Genomic DNA, 22,184 nt, shown 5'->3' with positions numbered 1-22,184 from the left:
ATCGTCTTCCAATATGCCAAACACATCTCTTCGCCGCCCAGCAAAGGGCTATAAAAGAGGAGGGAAAATTGCATATCATGGCCCAAGAACCCGGACTTTCGCTGCGTCCTCGAGGGCTGAAGGTACCTCTGCTGACGAAAAGTGGGAGCGTACTCGCTTGGCCCAGAGCATTGACGACAAGATGGGTTTTGTGCGGTACGAAAGCGGAAAGAAGAAGGAAGGATGGCTGGTCAACGTTCAACCAACTTCTGTCGAAGATGAGAGGATACCAGGCGGACGAGCAGCATTAGACTGCTACTTCATCGAACTAGATGGAAGCACCTTCAAAGCTACGGTCGAATACGATCCTTATATCGTAATTGCCGTCAAGAAGGGCCGCGAGTCTGAGGTTGAAGAGTGGCTGAAGAGAGTACCTGGTGGTGGTGTTGTGAAATCACTTAGGAGGGTGGAAAAAGAGGATCTCAGCATGCCAAACCACTTGATGGGCTACCGACGGACATTCATTGAGATTCGGTTTGCCAATGTCGGCGATCTGATGTCAGCGAAAAGAGACATTATGCCAATTGCGGAGAAGAACAGGAAAAACATGAATGCCATGGATGCTTATGCTGAGGTTGCTACGTGAGTATTACAGCCCGCTATCGTGGATATCTTTTTGGGACGTTGGTGGATTCTAACACGCATAACTGCAGGACTAATGGCGACTTCGACCTTTTTGATAACGATTTACGAGATGACGATCGAAACACGAGCACTTCTATTTCTGAAGCAAGCGACTTCATCGTTGATATACGCGAATATGATGTTCCATACCACGTTAGAGTAATGATAGACTTGGGTATATATCCCTGCTTATAGCAGCAACTTGGGCTTGGCTAACCGAGACTTTAGATATAAGAGTCGGAAAGTGGTATTTTGTTGAGGCAAAGCATGGCGTCACAAAAGTCACATTAAACGAGGACAGGTCTTTGCCAGCTGATCCTGTAGTTATGGCATATGACATCGAGACATCAAAACTGCCCCTGAAGTTTCCCGATGCCGCTACCGATCAGATCATGATGATATCATACATGATTGACGGCCAAGGTTTTTTGATCACAAATCGAGAAATCATTTCCGAAGACATTGGCGATTTCGACTATACACCCAAGCCCGAATACCCCGGTCCTTTCATGATTTTCAATGAACCGGACGAGAAGTCGGTTATTGAGAGGTTCTTTCTTCACATCAAAGAGGCACGTCCTACTGTTATTGCAACTTACAACGGTGACTTTTTCGATTGGCCGTTCGTTGAGGCAAGAGCAAGCGTAAACGGTATCGACATGTACCAAGAGATTGGTTGGAAGAGAGACAACGAAGACCAGTTCAAGTGCAACTACAGTATTCATATGGATTGCTTTCACTGGGTTAATCGAGACTCATACCTGCCTCAGGGATCCCGAGGCTTGAAGGCTGTCACAGTTGCCAAGCTGGGATATGACCCTGACGAACTCGATCCAGAATTGATGACACCATATGCAGCGGAGCGGCCGCAGACGTTAGCCGAGTACTCAGTCTCCGATGCCGTTGCAACTTACTATCTGTACATGAAATACGTACACCCTTTCATCTTCTCTCTCTGCACGATTCTGCCACTAGGAGGAGATGACACCCTCAGAAAAGGCACTGGCACACTCTGCGAAATGCTTCTGATGGTGCAAGCATATCAGCAGGAGATTGTGCTGCCAAATAAGCATATCACCCCAAAGGAATCCTTCTGGGATGGTCATTTACTCGATTCTGAGACCTATGTCGGTGGTCACGTCGAGAGTATCGAGGCTGGAGTCTTTCGGTCCGATATCCCTGTCAATTTCGCCGTTGATCCCGCTGCAGTTGACGAGCTCTTAGGGGACATAGACAATGCACTCAAGTTCGTCATTACAGTTGAGGAGAAGAAGTCTCTAGACGATGTCACCAATTATGATGAAGTCAAGCAGCAGATTGTGAGCAAGCTTATGAGCCTGAAAGAAACTCCTAATCGTAATGAAAGGCCGCTCATATACCATTTGGATGTCGCCTCCATGTACCCAAATATCATGACGACAAACAGACTGCAACCGGACTCGATGATATCGGAATCGGATTGCGCGGCCTGCGACTTTAATCGGCCAGGCAAGACATGTGATCGAAGAATGCCTTGGGCCTGGAGAGGAGAGTACATACCTGCGAAAAGGGACGAGTATAACATGATTCGACATGCGCTCGAGAATGAAAAGTTTCCTGGCAAAACACCACATGCCCCGCCGAGAACATTCCAAGATTTGAGCACGGATGAACAGGCAAACCTAGTGAGGAAGCGTCTTCAGCTCTATTCTCAGAAAGTATACCACAAAATCCACGACTCCACGACTATTGTTCGAGAGGCAATTATTTGTCAGCGAGAAAATCCCTTTTATATCAACACTGTCCGTGATTTCCGTGATCGCCGATACGACTACAAGGGCAAGGCAAAAGTCTGGAAAGGAAAGACGGATGCGCTTAAGTCATCTGGTGCCCCTGGCAATGAAATTGACGATGCGAAAAAGATGATTATCTTGTATGACTCTTTGCAGCTTGCGCACAAGGTCATCCTGAACTCTTTTTACGGATATGTCATGAGAAAGGGCTCTCGTTGGTACTCCATGGAGATGGCGGGTGTTACTTGCTTGACGGGAGCCACGATTATTCAACTCGCTCGTCAGCTTGTTGAGCGCCTTGGCCGACCTCTTGAACTGGACACCGATGGTATTTGGTGTATGCTTCCCGCCACCTTCCCCGAGAATTTTGCCTTCAAACTGAAGAATGGCAAGAAGATGAACATATCTTATCCTTGTGTCATGCTCAACCACCTTGTGCACGACAAGTTCACCAACCACCAATATCAGACTTTGGTGGACCCTAAAACTTTCAAGTACGAAACTCATAGCGACAATTCCATCTTCTTCGAAGTTGACGGCCCGTACAAGGCCATGATTCTGCCCACCTCAAAAGAAGAAGATAAAAATCTGAAGAAGCGATATGCCGTGTTCAACGACGATGGCAGTCTGGCAGAATTGAAGGGATTCGAGGTGAAGCGCCGTGGTGAGCTTAAGCTGATCAAGATCTTCCAACAGCAAATTTTCAAGTTCTTCCTGGAAGGAGAAGATTTGACTCAATGCTACACTGCCGTGGCCAAAGTTGCAAACCAATGGCTAGATGTATTGCATAGCAAAGGATCTACGCTTGCGGATGAAGAGCTGATGGAACTGATTTCTGAAAACCGAAGCATGTCCAAGACGCTGGAGGAGTACGGTAGTCAGAAGTCTACCAGTATCACAACTGCACGACGTCTTGCCGACTTTTTGGGTGAACAAATGGTCAAGGACAAAGGTCTGAATTGTAAATTCATTATTTGTTCTCGCCCACGAAATGCACCTGTCACCGAGCGAGCCGTTCCCGTCGCCATCTTCTCTGCAGAAGAAACCGTGAAACGCGCATATCTGAAGAAGTGGCTCAAGGAAGAACCTGTAGATACCGACCCTCGAGCTCTTTTGGACTGGGATTATTATCTGGAACGTCTAGGATCCGTTATCCAAAAACTCATCACCATTCCCGCCGCGTTGCAAAAAGTCCGCAATCCCGTTCCTCGAGTTCCTCATCCCGACTGGCTTCAACGAAGGATAAACATCAAGGATGACAAGATGAAGCAAAAGAAGCTTACGGACCTCTTCAGCACCAAAGAACCGCTAGCAGATATCACAAATATTAACGGTTCTCGGGCGGAAGACATGGAGGACTTTGGCTCCAAGCTGCTGAAGCCCAAACAGCTCGGCGCGCTCATCGCATCATCCCAGCCACCGCCTACCTCTCAAAAGCGCAAATCTCCTGAACCAGCGCGAGAGCCAGACCCTATGGCCGCTTTGCCGAACGCCATACCTGATCCATCTGAAGACTATGTTGACTTCTTGCAATATCAGAAAATGAAGTGGAAGTTGCAGAAGCAGGCACGTATTCGGAGAAGGCAACTGTTTGGCGAGAGAAGAGGCAACGTGAGCAGCAACATTCAGCAAACATTTATGAAGCAGGCGCATTTTACGTTTATGAATACGTGGCAGCTGCTTCATCTGAAAGCCACTGATACCCCTGGTATCGTGACCGCTCACGTCTTGATTGATGCGAAGATCCATACTCTGAAGATCAACGTTCCTCGACAGGTCTTTCTCAATCTTAAGAAGGAGGAACTGCCAGATGTCGAGATTGCCGGGTGCCAGGTTGAACAAGTAAACTATACTCTCCCCAACGGGCATCAGTCTAAGCATCTCTTCAAACTCACTGTTCCAGAAGACATTTACTTCAACGAAGCAGAAAAATTCTCTCTCTTGTTCAATCACCCCAGCGTAGAGGGTGTGTATGAAAAACAAGTACCCCTGAATATTCGCGCAGTGCTTCGGTTGGGCAATCTCTGTGCCATCGACGAGGAGCAAGAGGCTGTCCTTGGCAGGGGTCTCGAGCAAGCATTCGACTTGATGGGCCTTAAACGACCTACTAAGCCAAAGACATATTTGGAGTCATCTCCGTTGGCTTACATATACATATCTCACATCACCGCAGGGGATCGCCAAATATTTGGTCTGTTCTCAACCACAAGCGACCAGGCCCACGTTGTGATACTGCAAAAAGGAAGAGATTCCGGCTCAGATCTCCCGAATATCACCAAGTTGTACTCTGAACTGCTAGCCAAAAGAGCGGAGGAAGCTGCGGGCACGAATTGGCAGGATTGTTTCAAATATCAAGAGAAGATCACCTTCAAGATCACTCAAGTGACAACACGGCGCAAGGCCCACTTAGAGGTCGCTGATGTCGTCCGAAAACTTCGCAAGGACGAATCGCGACCACAAATGATGGTTATCCAGTCATCGCAGAGAAACCTTTTGGTTCATGATATTCCCATTCTGGGCGAATTTCCCGTGTTGCCGCTCAAGTACGATGCTTCTGACAGCTCACTACCGCCTTTGGGTTGGCAAGCCGTTGTTGCGCGACGTCTGGTCGGTCACTATCTGGGGCTTGGATCCTGGATCTTGCACCTTACAGCCCTGGCGCGCTATGGCGACGTTCCTCTGTGCAACCTGGAGCGTGATGATCCCCGTTTCCTAATCGACATTGCCTACGCCAGACGGCTACAGGCAAACGGGGTGGTGCTATGGTGGTCTCCGGATCCTCGACCAGACCACGCTGGTTATGAAAAAGATGACATTATCGGATCACTCGACACTGTCAAGATGCCTAGCATCAACAACCCTGGAACGTACTCTTCGGTTTGTATTGACTTGGATGTTCGCAATCTTGCCATCAACACTATATTGACCTCATCCTTGATCAACGAGCTTGAAGGTGCCGAATCGATATCCTTCAATCCTACGGCCGATGGATCAGAGATTCTTGCTTCGGAGAATGGATTTGCCAACGCCGGAGTCTTGGTCCTTCGTGAAATGGTCAAAGCCTGGTGGGCAGAAGCTTGTAAAGGCAGTACGATGGCCGATGTGCTTGTTCAGCATCTCGTCCGATGGGTTGAGAACCCAGATTCCTTCATGTACGACCGAGCACTGCACTACTATGTGCAAATGATGTCTCGAAAGGCATTCCAACAGCTCATGGCAGATTTCAGGCGGGTCGGTTCGCAAGTCATCTTTGCCAGCGCAAACCGACTGATCCTACAGACGACGAAGGCTGAAGTTGGCAATGCGTTTGCGTATAGTCAGTACATTATCAAGTCGATCAAAAGCAAATCTCTATTCCATTTCATCGACTTGGAGATCAAGGAATACTGGGACTACTTGGTGTGGTACGACGAGTTCAACTACGGTGGCCGAGCCTGTCAGGAGGTTGTCGAGTCTGACGAACAGAACCTGGAGACTATCATGCATTGGCAGATGGCCACTTTCCTGCCCGTTCGTCTACAGTCTACTTTCCAAGACTGGGTGATTGAGTTTATTCAGCTTATGCATAAACTGAAACGACCGGAAAGCAATGACCCCGACTCAACTCCACGACTCACTCAACTACCGAATAGGAACCAAGACCCCAACGACGACACTCAAATCATCCTGGGCAAAGCTTTTGAGAAGCCAATGAAGAAGGTCATCATCGGTCTCATCAACCAGCAGAAGCGCGAACTCATGCATCCAGAACTAGCAGAAGACTACAGCTTCCCCTCGCTGCCTGGCTCGCACCTTTCACTGCGCAATCCGATTCTAGAGCTCGTCAAGTCGATTACGCAGGTGCTGTCTCTGGATAAGAACATCACGCTCGAGGCAAGATTACTGCGTAAAGAACTACTTGCGCTCTTCGAAATTCGTGAGTTTTCCAAGGAGGGAGCGTTTACGAATCCGTCAGAGAGCTTGAAACTACTGCAAGTGTCGTGTGACAGCTGTACGATGGCGCGGGATTTAGATCTCTGCCGCGACGAGGATCTGTTTGGCTCTCCTGGAGAGAATGGTGGACAGAGCTGGCACTGCGGGTTCTGCAACAGCGAGTACGATAGGGTGAACATTGAGGAGCGGCTGCTTGCCATGGTGGAGGGCTGGACGACGGAGTGGGCTAGTCAGGATCTCAAGTGTGAGCGGTGCGGTGCTCTGAGGGTGAATGACTTTATGGAGCATTGCACTTGTAGTGGGGAGTGGAAAGAGGTGTTGTCAAGGGATGAGGTTGTGCGCAAGTTGGCTGTTATGAAGCGGGTGGCGCGATATTATGGCTTGAAGATGCTTGGAAATGTGGTTGAGGGGCTGTATGAGGGATTGTAGAGGTGTAAATATGGATGGTTAGGGGGTGTGTTGGCTTTTTAGAGGCATTGATTCGGCGTTGTCTTTTTCTGGGGGCACTTGGTTTTATAACAGTTCCATGTCGATATATTCATGAATGCAAGAGTCCATAAATCTCATGGTCGCCAAACAAGTTTACCATGCAAATATTAGAAGAAATATTAGTCAAGCTTATCTTTTTCCTTTCCATTACTCATGTATTCCATGTCCCGTCCTCATAAGCTTCCTCTCTTCTTATTTCAGAACAAGGTCATTCCGATCATCATTTCACCCCGCAAACCCTCCGCGAGCCATCTTCTTAGCCCTTGCATCCCGTCTATGGTGATTCGCCCTCGCTCCTTTATGAGCCTCCTTATTCTTCCTAGCCATCTCCGTATCCTTCTCCCCCGTCGGTCCAGCGACATTCCCTCCCCTGCCGCGACCTCCCCTGCCGCGCCCTCCTCTCGCACGCCCGCCTCTGCCGCCCCTGTTTGCTCCGTCCGGATCACTCTCCTCTGCGCCTGAACCGGCAGGACTGGCTCTCCAAGAAGTGCGTTCGAGCCGTGACTGCTGGCCGCTCCATGCGTATTTCGCCTCCAGGCGCTTCCTCTGGGCAGGGTTCCTCTGCAGCATGACTGCCCATCCTTCGATGGCCTCGTCGGCCATGCCTGTTTCATCGCGCAATTTGTTGCGGGCAGCGCTCCTCCTCGTGTCTGCATCTCTTGCGAAGATCCTAAGATCCGCCTGGAAAGCACGGAAGAGAAGCTCTTCGTTGCTGTCGTTGACACCATCGGCTTCCTGGTTGCCTGCATCCACGGTGCCTCCGACGTCGGCGGCATCGTAGGTGTCGTCACGCTCGTCGTCGTCTGGGTCGAGCGATGCTAGAGCGGAGAGGATGGCTGCTTTGTTTGGAGCTGTTGACTTGTCCCTGAGGACGTCGTCAGCTGTCTTCTCGGGGTTCTTGCCAAATGAGATTTTGGAAGTGTCGACTGCCAGCCGATCAAACTCGTCGTCGTCGAAAACGTTGCGTCTAATAGGTAGCTGTGTCGGTGTTGAGCGTGGCGCCAGGTCTTTATGAGGTTGAGTATCTGGTTGCGAACGTGACCTTTAAAAGAAATTGTTAGCCGTGTCACAAGGGATCATAGATGGAAAGAGACTCACAATGGCTCTGTCCTGTCCGCAGTGGCAAGATGCGGCGGTAGGGTTTCATCAAACAGATTCGCAATCACTTGCTCCACGTCGCCATTATACTCATCCAAGCATTTTGCTATGAACCCGGCCCCCATGTCCGGGAAAATGTCCTGAACATGGGTGATTTGGCTCATCTGGTGGACATGCATCTCCGCATGCACGTCCTCAGCTGATTCTACTCCCTTTCCTTTGTCCACCTTTCTCTTTATCAACTTCTTTGGCCGGACAATAATGCCCGTCTTGAAGGATTCCAGGGTAGTGATGCGATTCTTTAGGTTAGATGGCGCTGCTGTCGATGACTCTATTTTTCGAAGCAAGGCCTTTAGAACTGGTGTGTTCGTCACGAGATCAGCAGCCAAGGAGTCGTTGGGATTCAGTGTCCCCCTCTTGTGTGCCTCCGCAGCGACCTGGATAGCGTACAATTGATCGCTAATCATGGACCACTTGGGAGGCTCTACTTCCATCAACCCTACGAGGCATAGATAGACGGTCGTAATGATGGTCTTGCGTAGAGGTGGATTGATGACCTGGAAGCAGGTGACTAGACCGTCGAAGAAGTCGGACCCAGCAAGAAGAAGTATTCCTGCGTTGGGAGAAACATGCAGCAGCGGATTCAGGCGTGTGAGTTCCAGCTCGACAAGTTTGAGATCACCCTTGCTTCCGGCGTCGAGCTGCGGGATAAGGAGCCTTTTGAGAGAAAGTAATGAAGATTCGATGGGAGCGGCGTGATTGGCGAAGAGCCGTGCAAGCAGCGGTGCAGTGTGCTTCTTTGGAAACGTCCTCGCCAACCCGGCCAGAAAATGGACGTCTAACAGCCGAGGTGAAGGAAATATTGCCAAGAGCCGTGAGATGAGGCGGAAGATCGTCTTTAACAGCCGCGGTGATATTGTCTTTGCGCCCGACTCGACGGCCGTCTCCTCCACGAATGTTGATACAAACATCGTCAGGGACTCGTTGTCTGCAGCTGCCTGCTTGAATGCGGCATCGTCCAGGTCCAGATAAGCTTGTGATAGCGCAATCCAGGCTTCGGATAGAGCATCCCAGTCTTGGGGTGAGATGCGCTGCCGCCACGAGGCCTTTGGGAACGGGGCAAAGGGCGGTAGAGAAACCATGGCGTCTTTTTCTACTGGTTTGTGTATGTCGAATAACAGGTAACTTGGTATATTATGGTGTGTGAAATGGACAGAATGAGCAGCTATTGTAGGGTAGAAAAAGGAGCAGCTATCAAGATAAATACAAACACTAGAGCTCTCATATGAAGCTCTCTCTCAGGCATCATCGCCGAATGATTCATTGGACAATCCCATTCCGGCTTAGTCCAAATCTGACAACCAACTGCCCCAGCTGCATCTCCTCCAATCGCAACGCATAGTTTTAAGCTGCCACCATCGCCGCAACGGGACTAGCGCAGCGCACAGCGAAAGCCCTAGCTGGAACAATTCGCAACCCCACCAGAAAAAGTTCCGCGAACTTTGTTGCTGACTTGCAAAAAACATCAGCATCATCAAATCGCCCAACTGTTTTTTCCGGCCTCATCACTTTGCCGATACGAAGATCGTCCCCCTTTCAATTTCAATTATAACGATCCGTTCGAGTCGTGAAGCCGAAATTTCAAAATGTCTTACCAGAAGAACGACAAGGATGTCCAGGAGCCGGCTGTTAGTTTTCCTCCTCCTCCTCCTCCTCCTCCTCCTTTGCGACAGCATAGCAGCAGCTAACGTAACCGTTTGCCAATGAACCACAGAAGAGCCACAAGATCCGCATCACCCTGTCCTCTCGCAAGGTCCAGGTCCTCGAGAAGGTCTGCTCCGAGATCATCGACCGCGCCAAGAACAAGGACCTCCGCGCAAAGGGCCCTGTCCGCCTGCCTACCAAGACCCTGACCGTGACTCCCCGCAAGACCCCTTGCGGTGAGGGTTCCAAGACCTGGGACCGCTTCGAGATGCGCATTCACAAGCGTCTCATCGAGTGCGTTTCGCTACCCTTTCGTCGAGACTGGCGCCAGTTTGCTAACCGTGCATCTCGTTCTGTAGCCTCCACGCCCCCACCGAGGTCGTCAAGCAGATCATTGTCAACATCGACGCTGGTGTCGAGGTTGAGGTCACCATCGCTGCTTAAGCGAATCTCCAATCTCGTAAAAGATGTTGGAGTGACCGATACCCTGACGTCGAGGGCGAGTAAAACAGCCCTCGCAGCAGATAGGCACAAAATAAACTGGTTCAAGACATATATCCATTTGGTCTCTTTATATAATCATTGTGACTTGTGATTTTCTCTCTCCCAAGCAGCCATTGAACGCCGTAGCTTGTCTACCTTGTATGTAGAACATGGAACCGTACTTATAAACGCCCATATTGATCCATTACTTAAACTCCATCTCATATCCATTGGATTCCCGACCATATTCAACATCCTTCTATTCTAGTTAAAAATCCCACTGCGTACATTCTCGCGGCGGGGGCAGCTCCGGCATCAGGCCACCGGCGAATTCTCCCGTCTCAGCAAAGGCGGCCCATTGCTGTTTCAACTGGTCGCTATATTCTTCAATGGGCAGCGCTGTATCCTTGTTGTAGCCTGGAGGGCCTTTGGGGAACCAGATCCGTGTCCATGTGCCGTCAAATGCGCGGATCCCAGGCAGCTCGCCATTATATGTTACCGGCTTCCCTTTGAACATGGTCAGCCGGCCATCCATAGACCTTGAGCTATAACTGTCGATATTTGGGTGCTGTTTCGAACTGCCTGGAGGGTAAGGGTTGTTGCTGCCCACACCGGCTCCAGCTCCCGCTGACGGAGGTTGCTGAGCCGCTCCAAAGGGTTTGGCCTGGGAAGATGCGCCGTTTGTCTGATTTTGAGCAAAGGGATTGGCGGCGGGCTGTTGCAGTTGCTGTTGTTGTTGCCCAAACGGGCTCGCATTGTTCTGCGCAAAGGTTTGGTTCGCCGGCGCCCCAAACGGTGACTGAGTCTGAACAGGTTTCTGTTGAGAAAATGGACTTGCAGCATTCTGATTCTGAGCTGGAGTCGCGAATGGATTGGCAGCAGGGGCGGATGGTTGCCCAAAGGGACTTGGGCTGGCGCCTGCCGCAGGGCCGAATGGGTTTGGCTTCTGCCCAAGAGCGGACGGTTGGCCAAATGCACCTCCTTGCGCCTGAGGCTGTCCAAATGGACTAGATTGTGTGTTTGGCTGAGATGGTTGGCCAAACGCAGGAGCACCAAATGGACTAGGCTTGGCCCCGAGCGCGGACGGCTGACCAAATGCCGAGGCCGGTTGTGATGGTTGAGAGAACGGAGAAGCTGTTTGCGATGGCTGTCCAAATGCTGAGGGTTGAGATGGTTGGCCAAACGCAGGTTGTGATGGCTGTCCAAAGGGGTTGGGCAGCTGTCCTAAAGCGGACGGTTGGCCAAACGAGCCTGTCGTGGGCGCCATTGCAGCAGCGTTTCCTCCGAACGGATTTGTAGTAGTAGTTGTAGTATTCGCGCCAAATGGATTCGCAGCATTGGGTCTTCTTCCCACTTGAAACTCGCCAAATGGTGCGCCTTGGGTTCCCTCTTTGCATATGTCGTGTCTGTTTGGATGCCGGTTTTCCGCTTCCACGATGAATCGTGCCGCTTCCATCGGGTTTCGCGCCGCGGCGTCCATTTGCTGCTTTGCATTTTGGTATAATTGTTGTGCTTCGTTGAGCTGCGCGCACCATCGTTAGAACAGTCATGAAACAATTTATATGTATCGAGCATCCTCACAGCCTGCTGCTCATTGCCTGAGGCTTTGCCTATGAGGTAATGAAGTCTGAGTTCTTCAAAGCTCTGTTCGCGAGGATACCCTCCGAAGAGCTGGTCTGGAGCGTCTCGCCCCGGGGCATACGCAGAAAGAATCCATTGGGGCGCCTCTATCGTCAAGTCTTTCTCGATCACATCGGGAGCTAAGCTGTATTTTGCTGTTCTCGAGTGTCAGCCTCCATCAAGAAACGATTCGGCGTCATGCATCATCTTACACAACGCGCTCTCGCTCCCACCCGTGTTAGTTCCTCCCAAGGCTCCGAAGCGGTTCGAGGGCTGATTGCGATTGCCACCGGCATTAGGGTGCTCGTAGCGACAGCTGTCTACCAAAGGGCGTTAGGACCTCTTGCAAGGTGAAAATGTCGAAGTGAAAAAGGTGAATGAACGTACTGCCGAACTTGCAATAGCCCTGCTGGTAGAATCTGCACACCGCCATGGTGGGCAGTCAGCGGAAGATGATTGATTGTAAGATGGTTGCATCAACTATGCCATCGCGAAATATCGCCGTTCCAACGTCGTCTCACGATGTTGTCGCGAGAAAGGTGGAAGAAACGAAGGATCCGGAGCAATTGAAGGTTGGCGATTAGATAGGCCGGAAAGATAAAAGCAAGCGCCTGGGTAGGCAGCCTTGTGCAGCCTTGGGGCGGTTTTTAGTGGTTCTCCAGCGCCTACGGGAAGCGGCTGGCCAATCACGTCCGCCCCTTGCATTGTCTCTTATTGTCTTTTGTCAATGAATAGATGCTCTGGGCAAAATGGGTTGAATTAAATCTGAGTTTGTTTTTTAAACTTGCAGAAATCTTAAATCTAGCCTCTAGATTCCTGATGAGCTCGTAGATGTCTGTAAGTCAAATGTTACTGAAGGGTGCAATGCAGAACAAAAGTACCTCCTTTGGTATTTTATGTGGAAAATGACTTCTCTCCTCGCAGCTTAGACAGAACTCGCCCCAAATCGCATCGTCAATATCCTTGCTGCACCATATGTGACTCTTCCACTTTATAATCACTCTTGGAAAATTCTGTTTGCCTTACAAGTATTGAAAAATTCTGCAAAATTCTGCTCCTCCATGTCTGGCTGTTCAAGTCTGCTGGGCTTGTGTTGCCTGTGCCCAGTAAAACAACATCAAATGCGCCAAGTCAAATATCTTTCAGAACACAATCACGAATCAACTTCAATTTAAACATTTTATTGCATTTTTTATTTGAATTTTTCATATCATTGTGTAAATTCGTAAAAATTGGTCGCAAACCTCCAATGCCGCCTTCATGCTTTGTACATACATGGTCTCATTCTTACCTGTGGACCTTCAACTAAACTTGGTAAAAGCGAGTCCAATCTGCCCTCGCTCACCATCTCCTCCTCCAACATCATAACGTACACGACGCAAAACATCAGCTTAATACTTTTGAGCCAACTTGAACTCAACGACGGGCCCCTTCTTGGCGCTGGTGAAAATATCCGCCAGCTGGAACTCCTCGGGACGGTGTCGGCCCCATTCCAGGTCAGCGCGGCCCTCGCTAGGGTCGGCAACACCAACGGCTCTTCTCATGTCATAGAGGTAAAAGGCTCGAGCAAGAGTCAGGGTCATCTCAACATAGGCCAGGCCCTTGCCGATGCATCCGCGAGGCCCAATGCTAAAGGGGCAGAAGGCGGCCTGAGCCTGTGCAACGTCTTCCACGGTGGACGCCCTCTTGAGGACGGGGTTGACAGCGTCCTTGATCCATCGCTCAGGAGCATAAGTGAATGGCTGGGGGTAGTACTCTTCGTTGTGATGGATGTTGTAGTGGGGGGTTCCGACGACAATTCCAGCAGGGACGAAGTGGCCATCGATGGTGATGCCGCCGGGCAAGACCTCACGAGGCAAGATACCGCCGACAGAAGGAGACATACGCATGGCCTCGTCGATGCAGGCACGAAGATAGGTGCAAGATGCAAGAGTAGGCCCCTGGACAATCTCTTCAACGTCGGAGAACTTGCCTCGGATCTCGTCAACAACCTTTTGCAGAGCGTGGGGGTTGCGGGTAAGGTAGAACAGGGTAGAGGCCATGGCGGTGGAGGTGGTGTCAGATCCGGCAATAATGCTGGTGATTATATGTCAGTACAGGGGTTCATGAGGGTGCATCAGGTATATATATATCTTCGGGGATGGCTTACAGCAGGTTGGACTCTCCCCACAGCTCGGGGGTAGAGAAGCCCTGGCCGGTCTCAGGATCACGAGCCTTGAGGAGGTAGTAGAAGAAATCGCGGCGGTCAGTCTCCTCTCCAAGCTTGGTTCTCTCGGTCAGCTGGGCCTTGCTGTAGGCCATGTAGCGGGCACGTCCAGCGGCGAGCTTGGGGAACATGATCTTGTCGAACTTGAGCTTGTCGACAATGGGCATGGTACCGCACTTTTTTTTTCAACCGTCAGCATACTGTGTGAACTCTTGTGGCAATGGAATGGCTTACAAGAAGATGTCTAGTAGTGGCAGCTTCGACCAGGTCCAGGGCAAAGCGGTTCTCTGGGCTCTCCAGCATGTGGAAAGCCTTGCCGTAGCTCAAATCGCCAAGGATGTCCATAGCAAGGTAGTTGCACCAGTGCGCCATGTTTCGCGGCCGAGTCCAGCCCTTGGAGTCGGCATTTCCGTCCTGGAGGCCAATCTGCTCGCAGAAAGTGCGGACGTTGTTGAGGATGTATCGCTGCATCTCCTTCATGGCACTCTCGGAAAAGGCGTGAGAGAGCACGCGTCGCTTGCGGGCGTGAACCTCCTTGTCGCGAGTGTTGTGGGTGTTGGCAACGGGGTGAGCAAAGGAGTTGTAGAATTCAGCCTTGCGAACATTGGACTTGAAGCCGTAGATGTCCTTGAGGGACTGTTGGGTGCTGAATGAGAGGGAGTTGGGGCCATAGCGGACAACCTTGCCTGTGAAATCAAACCATGTCAGCTACTACCAATATCGACGATTTCGCAGTCTTGCGACTTACCGTATTTCTGGTGCAGTCGCCAGAACTGAAGGTGGCGGTCTCCCTTCCAGGCGTGGTAGAGCTGGTAGCCATCCGTGAGCTTGGCGATGAGAGGGCCCGGGTATTTCGCCAGAGGGTGGAAGAAGACGCGGTAGACGACGAATGAAAAGAGCTTGATTTTCACGTTAGCTCTGCCAGCTTCACAATTCCCAGCTCATCCGACTCTTCCGTCTCGTGATTCTTCATCTCATCTCGTGGACAACTTACATAGAGAGCTCCCGCTGCGAGCAGGAGCCCCAGCCACGCAACTGGGTGTTGATTGCTGAGCGACAGCATTTCCGCAGAGTTCAGTTCAAACCAGCCAAAAGTCGGAGTATATGGACTCTTCTGCTGAGAAAGAAGAATGACTGGAGAATAAGAAATGAAACAAGAGAAAAAATAGAGCGAAGAAAAAGCTACAAATAAAAAAAAAGCCAATCCATCCGGTCCCTCTACAATCCGCCCCAATGCTTACCCGCAACAAACCCCCCCAGGCCAACAGTGTTTCACTCGTCCGCGTCTTGCATTCATCGGCTTCCCACGGCACACAGCGTGCCCAGGCTTATCGATTACACATCCACGAACGCTGTTGATGCTGCATTTTGCTGGCAAAAGTTGATGACATCGGTGGCCCAATCAGCTCTACTGGCGCTTAGGTTCGGCGGGGAAACGTTTTCAAGGTCTGGCGCCCGCCGGTTCTGGGGGGCCTGTGCGGGGGAGGCCCAGCATTATCTTGCATGGATTGATTCGATTTGAATTGCGTCGTGTGCAATTGGGGGGGGGGCCAGATGTGGAGGAAGGGCGAAGGAGATCTAGATTCCGTCGGCATCAATCCCTTTTCCCTTTTCCGCCGGCTTCTGGTCACGGGGACGGCCATGGAGAGAGTACGAGTACATACAGCATGCTCGAACCGGTGAAGAGGGAGACGTCTATGCAATCAAAGGTAGGTCCTGTGCAGTTGACTGAGAGTAAAGTTCGGGCTGTCTTGACCGTATTACAACGGATGTCGCAAAGCTTCAAAAGCCGAAAAGCACGTGGCCACCCCAAAAATCCCGGCAATACAAAAATTCAAATTGATAAAGAAAAGTGTCCGAGCAACAAGGTAAAAACGTCATCCTCCCCGACATTGACCGATGACGAATGGATGGATTGCATAAGCCCCCTTTCTCCCCTTCCGTACAACTACGAGTACTCATATATTCCGTGCATAATCAATCCTCGTTACACAGCAGGCCGGCAGAACAAGGGACAGACGAAAATAAAGTTCAAAATCAATAGGGGAAAAAACAGCTAAAATGAAAACGAGCGTCAGAGGCGATTGAAGCCGCGCCTTGGAATCAATTCCGCCCCCGTTCCGCGTGCCGAAAAGCGGATGCCGCCGGTAACCAAAAAAAAGATGCAAACAGGGCTCCCCACTTTATCGGACCGGAGAGGAGTGGGGGGGTTTTTTGTTTTTGCGGCCTTCGCGTCCACTTTAACAGTCAATATTCAAGGGGACCCAAAAAGTGAGTGAGTTGAGGTCAATCATTGGCAAGGGCTGGATTGCATGTTGCCTGTTGAGGCTGGTTGTGATAGGGATTAGTATTGGATTTGATAGCCTTAGCAGGGCGATACCGGAGGCAGTCAGTCCGCGGGAATCAGAGCGAGACTGTTTGTTCCACGGCGCCGAAACTCATTTACCACGTTCAACTGCCGTTATCAAGACAGAACCTAGGTAACGAGTATTACTTGCCTAAACGAGAAAACAATACGAGTATGGGTTTGAAATCAAGTGGGAATTTGCCATTATTTCTACAGCTACACAAGTTATATCACAGAATTATTTCCTCCCCCAATCATTCGTTAATCAATAAACAGCCGTTGTCCGTATCAAGTACAATTCCCCCCCCCCCTTTCCCCCCGCTCCTTTCGAAAAGCGAGAAGAAGAAAAAAATAAAAAAGCCAAAATCAACCGCCCCATCACCGCCAAATAACTCCGTCCAGACAAGTGTTACAATCCCGCCGGGCACCGAAATTAGTTGTAGTAACGTGGTTCGTCAAAGACGTGGTATCGATGATCTCTCACACCCTCTCCCCTGAACATGGCGGGATAGCGCCATCCCTCCGGCACGTCCTCCTCCTCTACGCGGTGATCCCGCTCTTCGGCCGTCTGGGCTGCTAGCTCCCGAATCTCGGCATCTGAGCGCGGAATCACAAACTTGGCAGTCTGTAGCTCTGTGTCGGTAATCGTGCTACGGCTAACGCGGGCATAGCCAACGCGCTTGATGTTCTTGAACAAGATGTATTCGCACCACCGATCCCAGTCGGTTGGGTCAACATCATGCATGCCAGAGGTCTCGCTCACATAAGTGTTGTAGTTGCCCTCGAGCGGCTCCGTCACCAAGTAACTTAGTAAGAATGCTGGCCGATCTGTTGAGCCCATAAGGTTCGCCAGATACTCAGACTGAAGTCGTCTGTCCTCCGGATCTTCCTCCTGGCCAGAGTGGAAAACGAATACGTCAACGAGTTGGCCGTAGACGTCCAGAGTAGCATGGATTGCTGGCGCAAGCTCACCCACGGGGCTTGGGAGGAGATGGTGCTTGGATTCTACAATTGGGAACTTGGACAGGAGGGCAGCGCCCCACGTGTGCTTGTTGGGGCCGGGACCGTAGTCGACGTACATGCCTAGATCCTCGGCGAGGAACTGGGTGGTATCTCGGTTGCCCATGATGATACGCTGCAGGTCCGACTCCAGAAGGCCAATCACATCGACCTCCATCTCCTTGATCAGATCACGCATGCGATACTCGGAAGACCACATGTCGTTATCCAGAGAAAAGTGGATCGTCCAGATGCCTGCCGTCAGGACCCGATCTTCAGGATGGTAAGGCTTATAATCGTTAGTAGGGAACCGCCTAAAGGCCGCACACATGAACAAGATGTTGACGATGATGGCTGATAAGCCAAAGTATTTCTTATGCTGCGAGGGCGACGTGCGGCGAGCAGGTTGGTGTCGAGGCCGCGCCGTGTTGAAATCGTGTACACCGGCAGCAATCATCAGCATAGTGGTAAGCATGACCCAATCGGTGTGCTCACGAACCAGCGGGCCACCCGGAACGAAGGCGTAGGCGACAACCCATACGTGGAACAGCACCATGAAGTTGTAGAACAGGAAGCCCAGGCCAAATGTCACTGCTGGGTCCTTCTTTGCGGCATTGGAGATGAGTGGCACAGAGACGGCCATGAGGTATGCCGCCAGACCGAGACCACCATAATAACCAAACCAATGGCTGAAAATCGTCAAGATGATGGCGCTGACGAATCCCATCGCATACTGGGGCCAGCTTCCCGCAAGGCCTGGCCGGTTGACGCCCAAGAAGATGCCCACAGACATGGCAGCCACCGTAAACCAGCCGTGAGTGGAGAAATATGGTCCTCGAATCGGGTAGCCCTCCCATACCCAGAGAATCATGGTGCTGGTGTCGGACAACAATGAGTGTAAGCCAAAAAACAACCCACCAATACCAAAAGCAGCAAAAAGGTTTGAGCCTTGCTGCTTTGGCTCATCTGATAAAGAGCCGCCGGTGAGAGGGCCCTTTCTGGTAAATCGGAGAGCAGCCAGGATGCCGAGCACGAGTCCCACGCCGTTCCATCCGCCGTTGGCGGCATGCATGATAGGCCAGATCGGGTTGTTCGTCGTCCAGGCAAACTTCATTGTAGACGACAGAATCAGTCCAATCATCCATCCAAGCAGCTTGGTCTCCAGTCGAACATTGTGAACTGAGTCTGCATGCAGAGAGCTAGCCCAGCCAAGACATGAAAGCCCAACGCCGAGGCCAACTGTACACAGACGAAGCACTGGGTCGAGAACAAGGTATGAAGCAACACCAGATAGCGACAAAAGGTGAACCAGTCGCAGATTGTTCACAACAAAGGATCGGAAGACTCCAATTCCCAAAAGCGATGGCGCAACGGTCACCATCACGAAAGCCTCGAAGCCAGAGATGCCCATGTGCCAGAGTGGGAAGTCTGATGCATGTCAGAGCAGGGGTCTCAAGGGGGAAAAAAAGAGGGCAGAGAAATGGGGAGCTTACACCACACGACAAGTCCAAGACTGGTAAGCATTGACCAAAAGACAAACTGCAACGAATTAGCATCCAGGGGGTTGAGCATATATATCCTCAATCAAGCATTACTAACCCCGTGGTATACACTGGCAGCAGTGTCGAGAGCGTCGGCTGATGTAAATCGGATGGAGAAAAAGCCGCCTGTAATCTGTTCCTTTCTGAGCGAACCCACTCGTAAGCGACTGCAAAATCAAACGCCTAGGCATGGAGGAACTTACTCCTTCTCCAAAACTGCAGATGGGACCGAGGAGAGGTTTTCACTATCGAGGAAAAGAAGGCTTATTAGAAATGTTCTCGTAGAATAGCTACACTGGACAAGAATTGACAAAGACAAGTTTCTATCTGGGAAGCCATTGCACGTACCCCTTGCTGATTCCCTTGACATCCTTTACCGAAATCTCAAATGTATTAAAATCGAGGGCCGTAACCGCATCGAAGGCCACGTCAAAGAGAATCAATGACCATTCAAAAAAAGCATACGTCGTATAAGCTAGAACATCGTTAGATCCCATTCGTCGTCTCCCAATGAACGGACTGGGGGGAAATACCTCCAGCTACACGGTGTACTTTGTGTTGGATGAAGAAGTAGATCAGAGGAACCAGAGTTCCAAAGAAGAGGCCTGCCAAGCGCTTGCGCCACATGATGGCGGAGGGGTTTGGCGGACTCAAGGCAATGCAGCCAGTTGTCCACGGCAGAGTGCAAACGATGTATGATATCATGAGAATATCGTGCCAATCGTGATCGTCCGTAGATGTGATGTACGTCCAGCCACCACATGTCAGGGTCCGCAAAAGGCCCATGGAAGCGACGAAGCCCGGAAGCTTAGAATCGGATCTACGAGTCAAAATGTACCACAAGCCGACGAGCGCAAAACGAGGTCCTACAAGCGTCAAATCAAGTCAGTCTCCTCTCTCGTACAGTACAATGCTCTTCGGCCGCGTCTACCTGATGTGATTGCGATAAAGATCATGAAAAACGAGCGCTCCGGGTATCGGTCGCCGATCGTCGCAGAGACCGACGGGAACCACTCGTCTGGGTATCCGTAGAATTCATTCTCTACGATCTTGTGGTAATGCAGAGAAACGCCGACTATCAATGCACTGATGAATGCAGCTGGCGACAAAGTTAGCAAGCAAAAGACAAAATCGCATCGGCCTCTAGTTTGCGCCGCAATCCCCGAGCTCCCCCCAGCTTCACGGCGAACTTACTATAAGCTACAGCCGTATGCGCCCAGCTAACCCACTGCCCATTAAAGCTGAGGACAACGCCGCCGTCCTTGTCCTTGTATCTCGACGCCATCGCGACAAAAGAAAGAAACGCAGGTCGCAATCAAAAGAGCGTCCGGAGCATCCGGAAATAAGGACTGGGAGAGTTGAACGAGGGGAGGTTTGAAATCATCAGAGACTGGATTTTTAGTCGCCCGTGCCGAGGGCCTTTCGCGATCGTGTCAACAGGCGACTTGCCCCCCTGTGCCCTGCCGTCTGTGGGGATGACAAGGATTGGATGAGCAGAACACGTCTCGGCGCGAGCGTTTTGTGGTTTGAAACCAAAATTTAATGTCGCCCACAGCTGGAGAATGCACAGCCTACTAGTCCGTTTTCAGCCGCCACGCCTTGCAGTGATGAAAGAGATTGCGCACGCAGGTCAGCTTTACCGCAGCAAATGCAGTGACTGGCATCATCTATATCATTTACAGTGTTTGATTGGTCAAAAATAAGACAAAACAAATCAGCAAGCGACCCCCGAAACTGCGCAGCATCAGTCCGATTCATATAGACAATTTTAGATGCTCGAACGGTTTTTAATCACTTCGCCCAAAACAAGACTAGCTGCTGTGCGGCTCTCGGCTGGATCACGTACAGGGGACTAATAGGTGCAAGTAAGCTTGATGACGGAAGAGCGAAAAGCCCCGCCAAAATTTCACAGGCCCGCTCGTTGGAGTTCACGCGGGTTCCACTAAAATTTCTGGCAGCCTCATGAAAACTTCGGCCAACGCCAGCTTCAGCATTTGCTAGGAGACTACGCAAAAAACCAAGCTCGATTATTTTCGGGAGAGGCCATTTCGACATGGCTGGGGTCGCAGACAAGGCGAGATTCTATCTCGAACGCTCCGTCCCGCAACTGCGAGAGTGGGAGGAGAAATCGATATTTTCAAAGGTGGGCGTGGTCTCTCTGAAAGTTTTCAGCAGGGAAAACGGTTGTGAGTGCTGGAACTAACGCCACGAATCAGGATGAGATTCGCTCAATCGTCCAGAAACGAAACGATTTCGAACACAGAGTGCTTTCCCCGGGCAACACGCCTTCCGAATGGTCGTCCTACGCCCAGTGGGAGCAGTCAGTCGAGTCTCTCCGCTCCAAGCGCTGCCAGAGGCTGAAGCTCCGCAACCTCAATTCTGCCCACGCCGGTCAGACTCGCGTCCTGTCCATCTACGATAGAAGCGTCTCCAAACACCCCGCATGCGGTGCGTTGTGGCGCGAATACCTCGCGTACATGGCAAAGGTCAAGGCGGCGAAGCGTTGGCGGAAAACCATGACCAGGGCCCTTCGAATGATGCCCAAGGATCCCGAGATGTGGGTGGTGGCGGCCAATCGATTCGCGAGCGACGGTGACATGGCGGCCGCGAGAAACTGCTTCATGAGAGGCTGTCGGTTCTGCTCTTCAGACTGCACGCTGTGGCTCGAGTACGCAAGATGCGAGATGAGGTGGTTGGAGAGGATGGAGAAAAAGAAGGGCAAGGGTGAAAAGGTAGTGCCGCCTCGTCCGGCAAATGAAGACGACGACCTTCTTCTGCTAGGTGATAGCGACGACGAGGATGAGGATAACGACCTGTCTCTTCCAGAACCGTCGAAAGCACAGGGCACCGTCATCGATAAGGACACGACGCAAGAGCTTCGGTCAAACCCTGCCATGGACGGCGCCATTCCAATGGCCATATTCGATATATCGCGGAGGCAGCCGTTTTTCAAAGCCGAGGTTGCAGAGCAGTTCTACTTCATGTTCGCCTCCTTTAGCAAGCTCTCGGTCCAGCCAAGGATATCTCAGCACGCGCTGGATGCTCTCGACGAGCAATTCCCCAACGATCCATCTACCTGCAACTGCCACATCCGACAGCCACTTTTGGGCGTTTCGCCATACACGGCTGAGTTTCCTCGAAGCCTGGGTGTGGTCCTGCAGCGGCTAGGATCGTACTTGGAGACCACCACAAACAAGGCTGTGTTGGAGAAGAAGACGATTGCCTGGATAGACGCATATCTGCAGTTGGAAGACTTAGACCAGGCGCTTAGAACGGTACTGGAGCACACCAAGGAGAAATTGGGTGGGGAGGCGGCGGCGGCGGCTTAG

At 51.2% G+C, this 22,184-nt stretch overlaps 7 protein-coding genes across 7 annotated transcripts; 3 read left to right on the top strand and 4 right to left on the bottom strand.

Annotated features, from left to right (window-relative positions):
- Positions 1–13: 13 nt before the first annotated feature.
- Positions 14–6,797, top strand: Triagg1_9285 (uncharacterized protein; the record flags this gene model as incomplete). The annotated part of the gene is made up of 3 exons (XM_062904225.1): positions 14–621; positions 693–838; positions 892–6,797. 3 exons carry the CDS (start codon positions 14–16, stop codon positions 6,795–6,797), a joined length of 6,660 nt encoding a protein of 2,219 aa, XP_062751730.1.
- Positions 6,798–7,082: 285 nt separating this feature from the next.
- On the bottom strand, positions 7,083–9,097 carry Triagg1_9284 (uncharacterized protein; the record flags this gene model as incomplete). Its single annotated transcript, XM_062904224.1, has 2 exons — positions 7,083–7,899; positions 7,956–9,097. The coding sequence occupies 2 exons, from the start codon at positions 9,095–9,097 to the stop codon at positions 7,083–7,085; spliced, it is 1,959 nt and encodes a 652-aa protein (XP_062751729.1).
- Positions 9,098–9,601: 504 nt separating this feature from the next.
- Positions 9,602–10,103, top strand: Triagg1_9283 (uncharacterized protein; the record flags this gene model as incomplete). Its single annotated transcript, XM_062904223.1, has 3 exons — positions 9,602–9,643; positions 9,730–9,953; positions 10,019–10,103. The coding sequence occupies 3 exons, from the start codon at positions 9,602–9,604 to the stop codon at positions 10,101–10,103; spliced, it is 351 nt and encodes a 116-aa protein (XP_062751728.1).
- Positions 10,104–10,410: 307 nt separating this feature from the next.
- On the bottom strand, positions 10,411–12,195 carry Triagg1_9282 (uncharacterized protein; the record flags this gene model as incomplete). Its single annotated transcript, XM_062904222.1, has 4 exons — positions 10,411–11,664; positions 11,724–11,917; positions 11,975–12,082; positions 12,150–12,195. The coding sequence occupies 4 exons, from the start codon at positions 12,193–12,195 to the stop codon at positions 10,411–10,413; spliced, it is 1,602 nt and encodes a 533-aa protein (XP_062751727.1).
- Positions 12,196–13,153: 958 nt separating this feature from the next.
- On the bottom strand, positions 13,154–15,031 carry Triagg1_9281 (uncharacterized protein; the record flags this gene model as incomplete). The annotated part of the gene is made up of 5 exons (XM_062904221.1): positions 13,154–13,838; positions 13,912–14,144; positions 14,203–14,654; positions 14,717–14,867; positions 14,963–15,031. 5 exons carry the CDS (start codon positions 15,029–15,031, stop codon positions 13,154–13,156), a joined length of 1,590 nt encoding a protein of 529 aa, XP_062751726.1.
- A 1,717-nt stretch (positions 15,032–16,748) lies between these two features.
- Triagg1_9280 (uncharacterized protein) lies at positions 16,749–20,140 on the bottom strand (the record flags this gene model as incomplete). Its single annotated transcript, XM_062904220.1, has 8 exons — positions 16,749–18,742; positions 18,808–18,853; positions 18,914–18,998; positions 19,059–19,118; positions 19,204–19,330; positions 19,389–19,721; positions 19,787–19,954; positions 20,050–20,140. The coding sequence occupies 8 exons, from the start codon at positions 20,138–20,140 to the stop codon at positions 16,749–16,751; spliced, it is 2,904 nt and encodes a 967-aa protein (XP_062751725.1).
- A 768-nt stretch (positions 20,141–20,908) lies between these two features.
- Positions 20,909–22,184, top strand: Triagg1_9279 (uncharacterized protein; the record flags this gene model as incomplete). Its single annotated transcript, XM_062904219.1, has 2 exons — positions 20,909–20,998; positions 21,072–22,184. The coding sequence occupies 2 exons, from the start codon at positions 20,909–20,911 to the stop codon at positions 22,182–22,184; spliced, it is 1,203 nt and encodes a 400-aa protein (XP_062751724.1).

This window comes from Trichoderma aggressivum, assembly GCF_033847375.1.
Source record: "Trichoderma aggressivum f. europaeum strain CBS 100526 chromosome Unknown scaffold_051, whole genome shotgun sequence".
Lineage (NCBI taxonomy): Eukaryota > Fungi > Ascomycota > Sordariomycetes > Hypocreales > Hypocreaceae > Trichoderma > Trichoderma aggressivum.
This window is presented reverse-complemented; position numbering and strand designations above follow the sequence as displayed.